General features: G+C 44.3%; 3 protein-coding genes across 8 annotated transcripts in view; 1 reads left to right on the top strand and 2 right to left on the bottom strand.

Annotated features, from left to right (window-relative positions):
* The window catches only part of ino80 (INO80 complex ATPase subunit), a 36,400-nt gene extending 33,292 nt beyond the window's left edge, over window positions 1-3,108 (bottom strand). The window contains exons 1-6 of one of the 6 annotated variants that reach the window (XM_047573870.1): window positions 2,930-3,108; window positions 1,652-1,712; window positions 1,085-1,276; window positions 646-803; window positions 446-513; window positions 96-242 (exon numbers count right to left, since the gene is read on the bottom strand). In XM_047573870.1, coding sequence (XP_047429826.1) covers window positions 96-242; window positions 446-513; window positions 646-803; window positions 1,085-1,236 — 525 coding nt within the window. In that variant the 5' untranslated portion in view covers window positions 1,237-1,276; window positions 1,652-1,712; window positions 2,930-3,108. Of the gene's footprint in view, window positions 1-95; window positions 243-445; window positions 514-645; window positions 804-1,084; window positions 1,277-1,651; window positions 1,713-2,799; window positions 2,900-2,929 lie in introns of those variants that run through there. The other 5 variants (XM_047573868.1, XM_047573871.1, XM_047573873.1 and 2 more) reach the window with 5 other exon arrangements.
* A 555-nt stretch (window positions 3,109-3,663) lies between these two features.
* Window positions 3,664-9,379, bottom strand: vps18 (VPS18 core subunit of CORVET and HOPS complexes). Its single transcript, XM_047573624.1, has 9 exons — window positions 8,924-9,379; window positions 8,664-8,805; window positions 8,443-8,534; window positions 7,834-8,084; window positions 6,829-7,182; window positions 5,430-6,692; window positions 5,139-5,348; window positions 4,696-4,932; window positions 3,664-4,471 (listed from the first exon to the last, which is right to left on the bottom strand). The coding sequence occupies exons 1-9, from the start codon at window positions 9,024-9,026 to the stop codon at window positions 4,175-4,177; spliced, it is 2,949 nt and encodes a 982-aa protein (XP_047429580.1). The 5' UTR covers window positions 9,027-9,379; the 3' UTR covers window positions 3,664-4,174.
* A 396-nt stretch (window positions 9,380-9,775) lies between these two features.
* On the top strand, window positions 9,776-12,764 carry rhov (ras homolog family member V). The gene is made up of 3 exons (XM_047573625.1): window positions 9,776-10,132; window positions 10,291-10,349; window positions 10,953-12,764. The coding sequence occupies exons 1-3, from the start codon at window positions 9,928-9,930 to the stop codon at window positions 11,397-11,399; spliced, it is 711 nt and encodes a 236-aa protein (XP_047429581.1). The 5' UTR covers window positions 9,776-9,927; the 3' UTR covers window positions 11,400-12,764.
* The last annotated feature ends 359 nt before the right edge of the window (window positions 12,765-13,123 follow it).

The raw sequence follows: 13,123 nt of genomic DNA, 5'->3' as shown, positions 1-13,123 counted from the left end.
CACATGAATGGAGAAAACAATGACACAATTGAAACATATTTCACTGGTGTTCTGAATGTTAACAGACACCGCATTTATGTGCGCGTGGTTTGTACCTCCCGGTCGGAGTAGAACTTGCTCTGATGCTGCCTGGTGAAACGGTGCAGCCTCAGCATGTCATGCAGCTCGTCCCGAGACAAGCTGAAGTCATCATCATCGGAGTCTGTGTCCGAGTCAGTAGTGTCGTCACTCAACAGGATACTCTGCAGGAGGACATGGGAGGAACGTGATCAAAGGAAGCTGATGTGTAATAAACAATGCGCTGTGCGTGAAAGGAGCAGTGAAATGGTCTGAACAAGGCGGAGGGGAACCATTAATGGAACGGCTGCAACTAACGATCTTTGAGGAATAATTTATTGGGCAATACATTCAATCTGTTAAGTGGTATATTTGTCCTTGTAAATACCTTGAGCCATTTCCTATTCTTCTTCAACTTGGAAAAATTGTAGAGGCTTGTTTTATCTGCCTTTTGGTCTGTGGAGTTTAGAGGAAGAGAAAGACATCACATAAATATGCAAGAACAACACAAGTGTGGGTGTGTGCATGTCGTAATATGTGACTAATATCAATAAAAGCCTTTCTATATGTTCAGTATGTGCATCTTACCTTTACCTTGCAGAATGACTCCATTTAGAGGCTTGCCATCTGTCAACACGTCCCCTTGCTCACATGACTCACTCTTCACTGTCAAAGCTGCATGCTGAGTGGAGGGTTCCAGGGACAGCCCTGTCCCCAGTGCACCATCACTGTCATCGCTATCATCACTGTAACAAGAAAAATATGTAGCTGTGAGACCAGTATTTGCATCAAGCATGTGCTATTATCTTTTCTCTCAGAGGCGTGTAGCAGCAAATGTCAGAGAAATATTGTACGTGTGCAACGTAAAACATTCGCCAAATAGCAGATCAGATATGCAAACATTTGATTTTTGATTATGGCAAAAGCAAAGTTTGGTCAAGATAAGGCGGTAAATGTCTGAAATACTGCAAACTTGTGTTTAAGAGTAAAAAACGTGCGGCCGTATTTAACTTGCATTTGTCTGTACCTGGTTATGTCTCTGTTGAAGACAGTGGCAGTCTGGTGCAAAAAGCTGTCCAACTTTAGGGATCTCTCTAAGCGCTGCAGGTAGAGAGGTTTGGCCAGGCCAGAGATCCCTGATGGCCCAAGGTCCAGCCGGCCACCCTGCCCCGACGCCATGCAGCACAGACACCTCTGGCCTGCAGAGCAGGACCTTTTACTGGAGAGATACGGGTGGAAGAAATAAAAAGCATGTGAGACCACAGGACAAAAAAGGATGTGTTGTTTTAAGGTTTTCACCTAAAACATAGGAAGAAATTGAAGTATGACGCTTCATATGACTTAAGAGAACTGTTTCTTATGCTTTATAAGCAGATGCTCAGTTTCCATTTCATTTTCTCGATCCGGATTTTCCTATCTAGCCTGGGACAAGGGGGACAGTCACTCCCTCTAGTCTGGATCAAGACCTATCAATCACTGTCCACATCTCAAATTTTTCACCACTTACTGCAAATACCAGACCACCGTCCTTCAATAAAGGAGGTACAAGTAAACAGACCATTCTGCAAAATAAAAGTACACGCAGCGGACCTACCTTCTCAGTAAAAGATGCCATTGTTCTTGTTTCCAAGATTAACAATCAAAGATGTAAACCCCTACAAAAGAAAAAAAAAAGTTACACAGATATTTAAATCCACAATAATATTGTTTTATGGGAGGAGAGGAGTTTGTTTTATTGGGCTGTAATTACAGCGTGGGTGGCGATTTGGGATCCAAAACTGTGTTCATGTAATACACAACTTAAAGTAAAGGAAAATAACTGTAGTGACTGTCTCTGAGCTGGGATTTATTCAGTTCAGTAATGATACTAATGCTACTACATACCATTTCACATCAGCTGATCCAAATGCACCCATCTAAACACTTTCATTTCACTCCTTATCGTTAACAATTCTGCTATTATTTCATTTCTTTGTGAGCAGGTGGTGGTTTTGACAGTGTCAGCCAGTGGTAACCTTAAGGGAGTTGTCCACAGTAATTACTAAATAAATAATCGTTGCACTTTCACTTTACTTTCTTTGAGTTCATAGCCTCGTCTGAAGAGGGATTACCAGGGACTCACGATGAGGACGAACAATAAAATGAGCGATTTTAAATGACAAAATTAGATACACTTGCCATTTTGTACAATATTTAAATATCTCCGCTATCTCGCCGTTGTGTTATGATGTGCTATGTAGCTAACAAACCCAAGTTGGTGTTAGCGAGGTGTTGCTAGCTAGCCTTCGACTGAATGTAGCTCGCAGGCTAACGGCCGTTAGCTGCCTCTCTGTGTCATTACCTCCTCCTCCCAGTCAGAGCAAAGGCTCAAGGTACTGGCACACACACACACATTTTGCCACCCTTCTGATTTATGTTGCCCACAACAAATGTATCAGTTAGGGTTAGGTAGCCTTCCTGAACTTTTAGTCTTGGGTACAGGACAACAACCTTCTTGCAACCTCTTGTCCAATGTAGCTTTATCAAAAAAGCTAGCTAGTTAGCTTATCAAATAGTAAGCGTAGTGACAGAGGTCCCTTGCACACCATTAATATGAAGTATTCAAATCGGCCCTGTCTCTTTAAGGCCACCACCTCCCTGCCTAAACAATGTATTAAGATATGATATCGGTTTAATTGCAGTTCTTTAGCTTGTTTGTCGCCACGCAGCGACAGCGAGGCCCACCGCGCGCGCCTCTCGTACCCTTGTTGCGGACACGAGCAGAGACTCGGTTGCCTGGTGAACGCACGATCCCCATCTTTTAATTCTTTCTCCCTCCCGGCCATCTTCCCCACTGCTCCTTCGCCATAACAACCACCATGGAGTCTCTCACCTCGGCCCCGTGTCCCCCTTTGAGTCTCTCTCGTCGCTGCTGCCGACTCTCGGTTCTCTGACTCCAAAATGGCGGTTTGAGGCGCCGAGCGAGTCTGTGAGCTTTGAGTCGGCAGCAACAGCAGAGAGGCGGCCACTTTCTGTTACTGAGAGAGGAGAGACACGACGCCATGGCGAGGGTACAGCAAGGAGCAGGCGTTTTAATCGATCGCAGATAGAGAGGCGCTAGCCTATTCACATCTCCAAAGACACGGCTGTGACAAAACACCCAACTCCATCTTTCCCTGATAAAGATAGATTCTCAGTCAGTAAGAGAGCCATTTTGGATCCGAATATCTACAAATAATACAAGCACATCGATGAATTTCCGATGTCGATTGGTAGTGTCTGCTCACTGCGAAGATTGCCGAGCTGCGTCTGACGTCACGAGAAGGGAACTCCGTTTTAGGTAAGAATGAGGCAGCTGGATACCTGCATAAAATTTAAGAATGAAATTGTTCACAAATTTTAGATTTCAAAAACCCCATACATAAACCCCCAATAAGTTCACACTTATTTTTATGTTAACATTTCTTTACACGTATATTGGTGATTATGTGATGTACAGCAAATTGTAGTAAGAGCAGAGGAGTGGTAGTAATCCTGAGCCAAACACCAAAACAACAGTTACTTATTCTCTCATTTATGTGTTACTTGTTATTCTCCAGGGATCGAAGACACTTTGAGACACAAAAATGATTTGTTAAACATTTATTACACTTTAAACCAACAGAACAATCAGTCTGACAAGCTTTAATGGTCCACAGTCAAATTCTATATGTATATGAAATAACTTCCTCCAATTTAACTGTTAGATGAACACAAACTTATGGATCAATGGAACTGCGCTACGGTCACACAGATTTGTTTTAATGCAAGTTATGTTTTCAATGAACCAAACAAGTGAGTAATAATGCAGTTAATGGTTTTAAATAAGTATAGTGCAGTTTAGGCACATGTATGCAACATTTGACATCACCGTAGACTATTGCCCACAATGTCCATTTCTCTACAGATAGTGCAAAGTTTATTCAATTAGCTCCAAATGATGACAACAAAATAAGTGTATTGTAAAGAGCTTTCAGCAGTAGGCACAGCCAACATTTGTTCAGGCGATTGATTGTATCCACTCCAATGGATGACGCGTTTTCACCAACATAAAGAAGGTGGTCTGTCATGTCTCTTTCACGCTGAGAGAAGACCGTCTTCACAACCAGCTGGATTTCTCCTCCTCAAATTTCTGCGGGTCAATGAAAGGCTTGTCGATGGTTTTGATCATCAGTTCACCGCAGTACACGCACTCAGACGCAATGATATCATCAATGTCTGACTTTAACTGCTCGCGGCTTGTGCCTGCACTGCCCTTTCCCAGGCTGGAAGTGTCTCCCTCGTCCTTGGGCACTGGACGGTGGCGAGATTTGGAGGACTGCGTGGTTGCGGCCAGCTTTTTCTGGAGCTCCTCCAGGCGATTCTGCTTGTAGGCTGACAGGTGAGGTGTCACTTCCTAGAGGGTGAAAGAAGAAAGGGACACATGTAAATTTTACAGAGTTCATATTTTTGCAGTATATCTGTGAAGACTGTCAAACAGCCAGGTTTATCCATGTTTTTTGAATATCTTTTGCAGTCATTTTCAATACAAGCTGAAGATCATTACATGGTAAATTAAATTTCTAAACTACTACTTCATAGTATAAACTACCAGTATGGAAAGACTGTTCTGTGAGTTACCTGGAATAAGCAGTCATAGTGGAACATGTGACCACAAAGGAACAGATAGAAGGGCCTGTTGAGCAATGGGAAGTCACAAGCAGCACACTTCTCTTGGGAATCCACTACGCCGTATTTGTTCCTCATTTCTTGGATGTCTTCTCTGATACGTTTGGCACTTTCCGTGGCTTCTTCCATTTCCTGCTTCAGCTCTTCAATGTGCTGGTTGTACTCTTCCAGAGAGCTGCAGATGGCCTCCTGAGAAACCACGACGAATATTAATTTGGGACAAAATATGATATGTGTTTGTATATCAATAATACACTCATCTTATTTTCTATGGAAATCAAGAAGAAATGCTGAAGGTAACCTAATGCATGGTAGTAATAGACACATACATAGTTTTACCTCTGGATTCAATTAACTAAGAATACACGAGAAAGGAATTCATTCTTGTTCCAGACCTTAAAGTGGTCAATGGTGACAAAGTCTGGGAAAAAAGGCAGGATGTCTTCAATCTTGAGTAGGTTGCAGCTGGACAGACAGTTCATGGCCTTCTTCACATCTTTCTCCTCCTGCACCACGTGTCTGGCAATCTTCAGCCACAACTTTTTCCTCATCTCCTCGTCATCCTCAGGCAGGTCGGCGCATGACTTAGCTAAGTCAACATCTACCTATGGACAAGAAAACGTCTGTCACTATTGGCAAATTTTTGCATTATTTAAATGCACCGCTGATCCCACACCATCACTTACTTGTAAAGCAAGATCCACTGCCTCCTCATAAAGTTCCATAATCCTATAAACCAGGACACAGGCCCGGAGGTAACCGTGCTCTGCACACAGCCTGAGTGCATACTTCAGGTCGTAGTGGATCTCTGAGGTGTGTGTACCTGCCTGTTCCAGGTACCACAGCAAAGAGTCTGGCTTATACTTCGCATACAGCGACAGCAGGTAGTTATGAATGGCCTCCTCTGTCACATTCAGCTCATACACACAGAACTCCATGTAGCGGATGGTTTCATTGATCTGCTGCGTGCTGCCCATCTGGCTGTAGTTCATCAGAGCCGGGATGAGCTTCTTCGGGTCCAGCCTCTTGCCCATCTGAATCCACGCGTCCACCACTTTTTTGGGGATGTGCTGCATGAGGACGGGGGAGAACTTGTAGAAGAGCTTCTCGTCACAGTGCTTGGCGAGCACGTCCAGAGCGTCACTGAAGTTGTCGTGCTGGCAGTAGTGGGATATCACTCTTTCGTAGTCCTGCATGACGACCGAGAAGTAAACCATGTCGTCCATGTTGCCGTGGCTGGCAAGCAGGTCGTAGATGGTGCTGCGGTTGTTGTAGAGGCACTCCTTGTGCTTGGAGCTGCTCATGAATTGGCGGAACTCATCGCGGGTCTCCAGGAATATGATGGTGTTGCCGTCGCTCTCCAGCTGCCCGAGGCGGTTCAAGTACAGCTCTGCCAGCCAGGTGACCAGCAGGGTGATCTGCGTTCTCTCACTCGGTTTCAGATTGTTCAGCTTCTTCAGTAAGAACTCCTTCAATGCCTCCTCTTGTTTGGCTTCTATGAACTTAAGCGCTATCTCTTCAAAGTAGTTCTGTGTTAGCGCATAGCATTTGGCACTCTCCAGGTATCGCTTATTCTGGAAGCAGTGCTCCGCCTCCTTGGCCAGCACCATGTCCATGCACTCCGGCCGGTCGCGGCAGTACTCCTTGGCCAGGTCAAATTTATTCATGCTCATGTACATCTGCCAGACGTCCCTGGCCTCACGCTGGATGTGGTACCGGAAAACTGCCCGCTCGGTGTAGATCCACACCAACCCACCAACTGGATCTTTGATCATTTTCTTAAGACTGCCAAATTTATCTGGGAACACATCCTCATACACCACATGTCCGTTCAGAGTGCAGATGGCCTTAACTCGGTCATGGAGCAGTAACAGGAAGTGGAACTGTGTCAGCACAATGGAGATGGGCTTGTTGTGATTAAGGTCAATGTCTGGAGTGTATTCCCATACCTGTTTGGTAACAAAAGCAGAAACTATGTAAAAACATAAAGACAACGATAAAAAGGACGAATATGAAAAGGATAGAATAAATATTATTGAGATAAATACTTCAAACTTTCTTTCACACTCGCAAACAGGCATTTACCTTCACGTCACTCAGCAGGGAATCAGGCCTGACGTAGTCCAGCTGGCCATACAGAACTCCATTACCCATCATCCATGCGAACGCCTTGGGCGACGTCCGAAGCTTCGAGGTGTAAAAGGTGATCTCGCTGTATCCCATGTTGGCTGGGAACTCCTGGAAACTAGGCAGCAGGTCCTGGTTCTGGCTGAAGATGGAACTGAAGCCTTGCTGCTCCGAGCCCTCGGCCACCTTACCCACAAACTGGAACAGGCGTTTGCGGGTGGTGGCTATAATGAAGTACTTGTTCTCAAGGCCCCGCTCCACCTCTAAGCAGCAGACTGGGGCAGGCTTACCATCCTCCTCCAGGGAGTGGACCTGCCTCATAAAAAGAATATGTTGTTGTTTAGTCACATGTCAAGAGGAACTTTGTATTGTTTATGATGCACATTTCATGGCTGAGGGTTTGAACATGCCTGGTTAAACTGCGCAGCGCCTTTATTATAGCTTTAAGACATTTTTCATACTCTTACTGCATTCTAAATATTACTTCTCTTATTGTTAATGTTTCTATTAACACATTTCTTCACACTTCCAGTATCTGCTTTTACACTCACTTGCATTAGGAAATGATATTCAGCATTTGTTTAAAATAACTGACCTGTTGACTCAACTGTGTTTTTATTTTAAAGGCTGTAAGTTGTAGTACTGTTGAATTATATTGCGCTGAATCACCACCTTCCTTATGTTGTTTCAACATAAACTGAACATTGTCACAGTGGGATTTAGTGCAAGACTGTTACTAGAATGCATCCGTTTTCTCTAGTGTACCCAATGTATTTCTCATTATTTCTTTATTTACTGAGACAAATTCCTTATATGCATCACAAAATGGTCAAATCTGATTCTGATATGCACCAGAATTTCCTCCTACTTTTGATCATAATGGTGAAAAAAATGTTCATGGCATTCATAAATGTGTCCACAACTGACTGCATTGCTATAACTGTCAGACAAGACTTCTCTGACCTGTCTGAAGTACTGATCAGGATTGTTGTTGAACAAGCTGCCCTCGTTTGCAGAGATCTCAGCCTCGAAGATGATGCCGTGGCTGGTGCCAACCAGGATGGGTCCTGTGCTGGTCTCGTTGCCCAGCAGCTTGTTCCAGCCCACGCTCTCGATGAGGTGGCCTCTCCAGCGGGACAGACTGCGCACCTTCTGCGTATTCCTGTTGAGGTACAGACACTCACTGGTGCTCAGGCTGATCAGCAGATGGGAGCCTGTTGGAAAATATGAAGGCGGAGATAGCTGTTGTTGTTGATACGTCACAGCAGTGACACTGCCTCTGTAAGCTGATAAATTATGTATTAGCACTGGTTGTGCAATTAGTCAAAATGTCATGTTGTGAGTATTTACTATATTTATGCATTAATCCTGGCTACTACTAATAGGCCTGTGCTTTTGCAGAATGCTACTGAATAACCTCAAAATACCTACTAAAGGTAAATAATGCAAAGTATAAAAAAATAATCAATGGACTTGAGAGCCTATAGAATAGTGATATAAAATATGATACGACGCAAACTCACAGACAGCCTTCGAGAGGAATAACTGGCTAACTATTGAAGCTTTTCTCACCAGTGGGGTCCAAGAACAATTTGTGCACTTTGCTGTCATCTTTCCTTCCTAACTCCGTCTGGTTGGGTTGATCTGGCTTGGCCAAGTCAATCCTGTACAGAGCAGAACAAGAAAACATCAGTATCAGCATCTGGACTGCAAGTCCTAATAACCAACAATAGATGAGTAGCAGTTACACCCATTAACTTGAGCTAACCCAATCAGCGACCATTAATACTAACCTCAGAAGAGTGTCCTTTCCCAGACTCATGCAGAGCTGATTGTTGCAGACTGAGAGATGGTTTATCTTCTCGGGGGGTGTAAAATCAATCCTCTGCTTATTGAATATCGGCTTCTCTTCCTCAAGCCTCACGTTCACAAAACCTTAACGCGAGGAAACAAAACTTGCGTCAGTGAAGGCGCACGCCGCCATCAAAAGGACGCACGAGTTTCAACGTTTATAACGCATCAATACGACAGATGTGCATGCAGAGAGACCCACCTGAGTGCGTTATCCCGATGTTAGCAGTTGACAGGCGGCTGTGCTGCTGCGCACTTTGCCTGCTGTTCTGAGAGTCCTCGTACTCATCGAGAATAGACGCCATGGTTGCATTCACCTCAACTCAAACCACCGTATTTCAATAGCTGCGGATATTTTCAAGACAGTCCAGACTATAATAAACAGATGAAGACCTAGAGCGTCATATCCAGATAGCTACCGACTAGCTGGCTGGCTAGCTATCACAACTTCCCGCGGGGGGAGAAAAAGAACCTCTCTCACTTCCTGCCTCCACGTGCGTCTAAATTGAGAATAAATACGTACAACATGTGCGCTGCAGCTTAATTAAGCGAAATAAAATAAAACGTTTCAATCATTCGTAGTGACAAAGCAGCTAGCTCAGCTTCAGCTTGAACAACACACAGGGTGCACCCGGACAGTCAGGTGACTGGAATCACGTGATGACTTCGGCCGTATTGCTTTGTTTTTAGCGCTAGGGGGCGCAGTTCGTCCGAAATAAAAGTTACATGCAGTAGGAGTGAAGGCGCATAGAAAATTATAAATGACTCCTACGGCGCGTTTTTTAATTTATTTTTTTTTAATTAAGTTTTCAAATGTTTTGGTTTTTACAAAAACAAAAAAGTGTGAATTTGTGATAAAGAATAAAGTATCATACAATTAAATCGACCTCGAATGAAGAAATGATAATAATATACTAAGTGGATATAAATAAACATGATATAAATAAATTAGTTTTTATGGGCAGTCTGGTAATCTATCTATGTCTTTCTTAGTTTTCTCGGTGGGAGTGTCTATGCAAATCACAACCTGTCCAGCAGAAACTCACTCAATATGTCCCTCCCCGCACATGTCGCCCGTCAGTCAATGCAGGACAGTCTTCTCCACAGTATGTAAGAGACAAGTCTCCTACTCAGTCGATTCCATATCTCGCAGATACAGAAGACAGGGGGAGAGTTTGCAGCCAGAGGTTTAATGCTTTGCCCGACATGCCACCTCACATGGATTACTTCTCCCACGAGTCCCGAGTCCCTTCCGCTTGCGGGCTGACCCGGGAGGACGAGCTGGACCCCGGTGTCATCAGCTGTATGCTGGTCGGAGACGGAGCCGTCGGGAAAACCAGCATGATCGTCAGCTACACTTCCAATGGATATCCGACGGAGTACAAGCAGACTGGCTTTGACGTCTTCTCCGGTGAGTGATTCAAATTTCCCTTTGTTATTATGCTTTTTCCCACAAATTTGATCCAGTGGTATTTCGTGACAGTTTAGCTTAATATTGAGTTACATTTAAAGTATGACGTTAAGTAAACGCTTGACACTCATTGAAACTGACTGATTTCTTCCCAACAGGTCAGGTCCAAGTAGAGGGGTCCCCAGTCAAAGTTCAGCTTGTGGACACTGCTGGACAGGTATGACTAGTTTGTGTTTTTAATAATAAGTGATGTCAAAAAAATTAATGCATGTTGATTCAATTTTTTTTTTTTTTTTTTTGTCTTAAATTTGTTACACAACATATGTTTCCCCAAATTAAAAATGTCAGATCCCTATGTTCAGTCTGTATTGTTAATATGTAGCTCAGTATAAGAAGGTTTCACTGTGAGTGTTGATAGATATATAAACCAGACATAAGAATAAGCATCAGTATCAAAAAAGAATTAAAATAATAAAATAATTTAAGATTATTTTATTTTGATTCTTATGTCTGTGTCTGGTTCATATATGTTCTTTCTTATCTTGGGACTCTCGAACAAAACAGTTTCCCTTTGGGGATCAGTAAAGTGATCTTGAATCTTGAAGCTAGATGATCTGGACACTTTAGTGAGTCAGTCCCTGTCATTCATTCTTTACATTTTTTTGTCTGTACAGAGCTTATGAGCTATGTTTTCTTATCTTCAGACGTAAGATTTTATGTAATAGTACATACCTTACAGAAGAAAACATAATGAACCTCATCAACCCTGTACAAAGCTTGTTTGTCACTAACTCATGTTCTGTTCTCTCCTTCCTTACAGGAAGAGTTTGATGAATTCAGGTCTCTGTCCTATCGCCACACGGATGTCTTCCTCCTGTGCTTCAGCATGGTCAACCCCACGTCGTTTCACAACATCACCACCAAGTGGGTTCCGGAGATCCGGGCTTTCAACCCCTCCGCGCCCATCATTCTTGTGGGAACTCAGTCGGACCTGTTGCTGGACGTGAACGTCCTCATCAACCTGGACCGATCCAATGTCAAGCCAGTTCTGAGCTCGCGGGCGCGGAGCATGGCGGAGAAGATCAGGGCGGCGGAATATGTGGAGTGTTCGTCGCTCACGCAGAAGAACCTGAAGGAGGCGTTCGACGCCGCCATCTTCGCCGCCATCAAGAACAAAGCCCGCAAGAGCAAGAAGAGGAGGTTTTCCGACAGGCGCACCAAGGCCTTCTCCAGATGCAGCTGGAAAAAGTTCTTCTGTTTCGTCTGATTGTCGACCCTGTGGGTCGTGGACAAAATTTATTATTTATTTATCACATATTCTTTCTGTGGCAGTTTAGCGTCCTTCCTTGTTAAATATTTGGCTTCCTTTCCCTGTGATACCAAACGGGGAGAGGGACACAGAGACATGAGTACACAGAGCTTTGAGGACTAACATTACTACTGCAGAGAAGACTCTGCGTCATCTTCAGCCGGGGTCTGGTTTCACACTCTATCAGACTGATTCAGGACGGCTCTGGTGTTTACACTGTATTCAAATGTTTCATTGTTCCACGGCACACTGAGTGGATTGAGCCTTTAAAGGAGGTGACCATATAAGCTGCTAAAAAGCCAGAGGAAAGCCAGACCGTCACGTAAAAGCAGGGATCTTCCACGGTGTGTTTGGGCTACCAAGTGCAGCCTTTAATGTGAAGAGAAACAGAAAGTGTCAGGACAGTGTTTGGCCAGATGGGCGTCAGCCCCTTCTCCGCCGTATTCCCGCTGTCAGGCTGCTGCAGCCTATTTATATGCAGGAGCTGCAAGTTCAGGTTGCAGTGTGAGGAGCTGCATTCTTACCTGTGTGTGAAAGCTCCCCTGGCTGGTTTGGTTGGGTGTTTTCCGCTCTCCGAGGAAGTCATCTGACAAACGCGCAGTTTATTTTTAATCATAATTTTACCACGTGCCACGATTTGAAGAGTCCAATTGAACACAGCACGCGGCTGATCGTGACAGACATAATTGCGCTGTCGTAATCTTTCCTTTTCCTGCACGGGAACTCGTTTGAAAATGCTCCCGTGTGAGGTGAAAGGTTTGCAGGGGGAGCAGGCTTTTTGTTCCTCTTCCTTATCAATCTGCATTTGTAAAAGCAGGCACCGCAGGAGTCTTGACTCCCACCCTGCGTGTCCTCCCACCACCATCCATCGGCCTTGCTTCTTCATCCGCCCCTCTTTGTTTATGTGCCCAATACACTCCTTATCTCCTCTGCAGCCCCGTGTGAACAGAGAATGTTAAACAGCCTCTGTGTGAATGTAAGTGTAAAGTAACACACTTAGAAAAAAAAATGAAAAAGAACTGTGCACGCGAAAGTGACATGTGGCACTCCAGTGTATTCACATCTGGTGCGTATAAAAGTGTAAATAAGACTTTACTATGCTTCTTGTGGAAGTCAACTATGTGATATGTATTCTGTTTGTAAAAACAGCTCCTTTTGTAATGTGCGTGTGTACATATGTGTACATGAGATACTGCCTTTAAAATCATTAACTTACCGCTTTCACGTCATTGTCACTGATCTGAAAACATCTTCTCCTCTAACCTGTGTGTCTGTTTTACACGGCGGCGTGATGTGATGCAAATAAATGAAGTGCAACTTAAAGCTCCTGTGTGACGTATATTTTTAGAGCAGCGCGCCCGCGGCGTCACGACTGCGCCGTTTAGCGACCACTCATCACGTCTGATGGTAACGCAACTCACTTACGCCCGGGGGGGATATTTTAAAAAAGCACCGTGCTCTGTGGGGGGCCGCGATGATCCTCCTCGCCACACCGGGTACTTTTCCTGAACCACCTCTCTGTCCACACATATGATAAGCGCCTCTTGGCCTCCTGCTGTGAACTGGGTCGACCACTTCCAATCCAATCCGCATGGCTGTTGATGAGGTTTGGCAGTGCCATGCTGTGACTGATTGGCATGTCTGATTGTGCCTTTTTTTTCTCCTGAAAAGGCCTGGGAGAC

Source organism: Mugil cephalus, chromosome 21, assembly GCF_022458985.1.
Source record: "Mugil cephalus isolate CIBA_MC_2020 chromosome 21, CIBA_Mcephalus_1.1, whole genome shotgun sequence".
NCBI lineage: Eukaryota > Metazoa > Chordata > Actinopteri > Mugiliformes > Mugilidae > Mugil > Mugil cephalus.
This window is presented reverse-complemented; position numbering and strand designations above follow the sequence as displayed.

Excerpts from the sequence above, each read along its gene's own strand:
- vps18 (XM_047573624.1), bottom strand. The coding sequence starts at position 9,026 with ATGGCGTCTATTCTCGATGAGTACGAGGACTCTCAGAACAGCAGGCAA. Across the intron at positions 8,535-8,663 it reads GGAAAGGACACTCTTCTGAG|GATTGACTTGGCCAAGCCAG; the intron begins GTTAGTATTAAT and ends TGCTCTGTACAG. Across the intron at positions 7,183-7,833 it reads CTGATCAGTACTTCAGACAG|GTCCACTCCCTGGAGGAGGA; the intron begins GTCAGAGAAGTC and ends TTTATGAGGCAG.
- rhov (XM_047573625.1), top strand. The coding sequence starts at position 9,928 with ATGCCACCTCACATGGATTACTTCTCCCACGAGTCCCGAGTCCCTTCC. Across the intron at positions 10,133-10,290 it reads TGGCTTTGACGTCTTCTCCG|GTCAGGTCCAAGTAGAGGGG; the intron begins GTGAGTGATTCA and ends TCTTCCCAACAG. Across the intron at positions 10,350-10,952 it reads TTGTGGACACTGCTGGACAG|GAAGAGTTTGATGAATTCAG; the intron begins GTATGACTAGTT and ends CCTTCCTTACAG.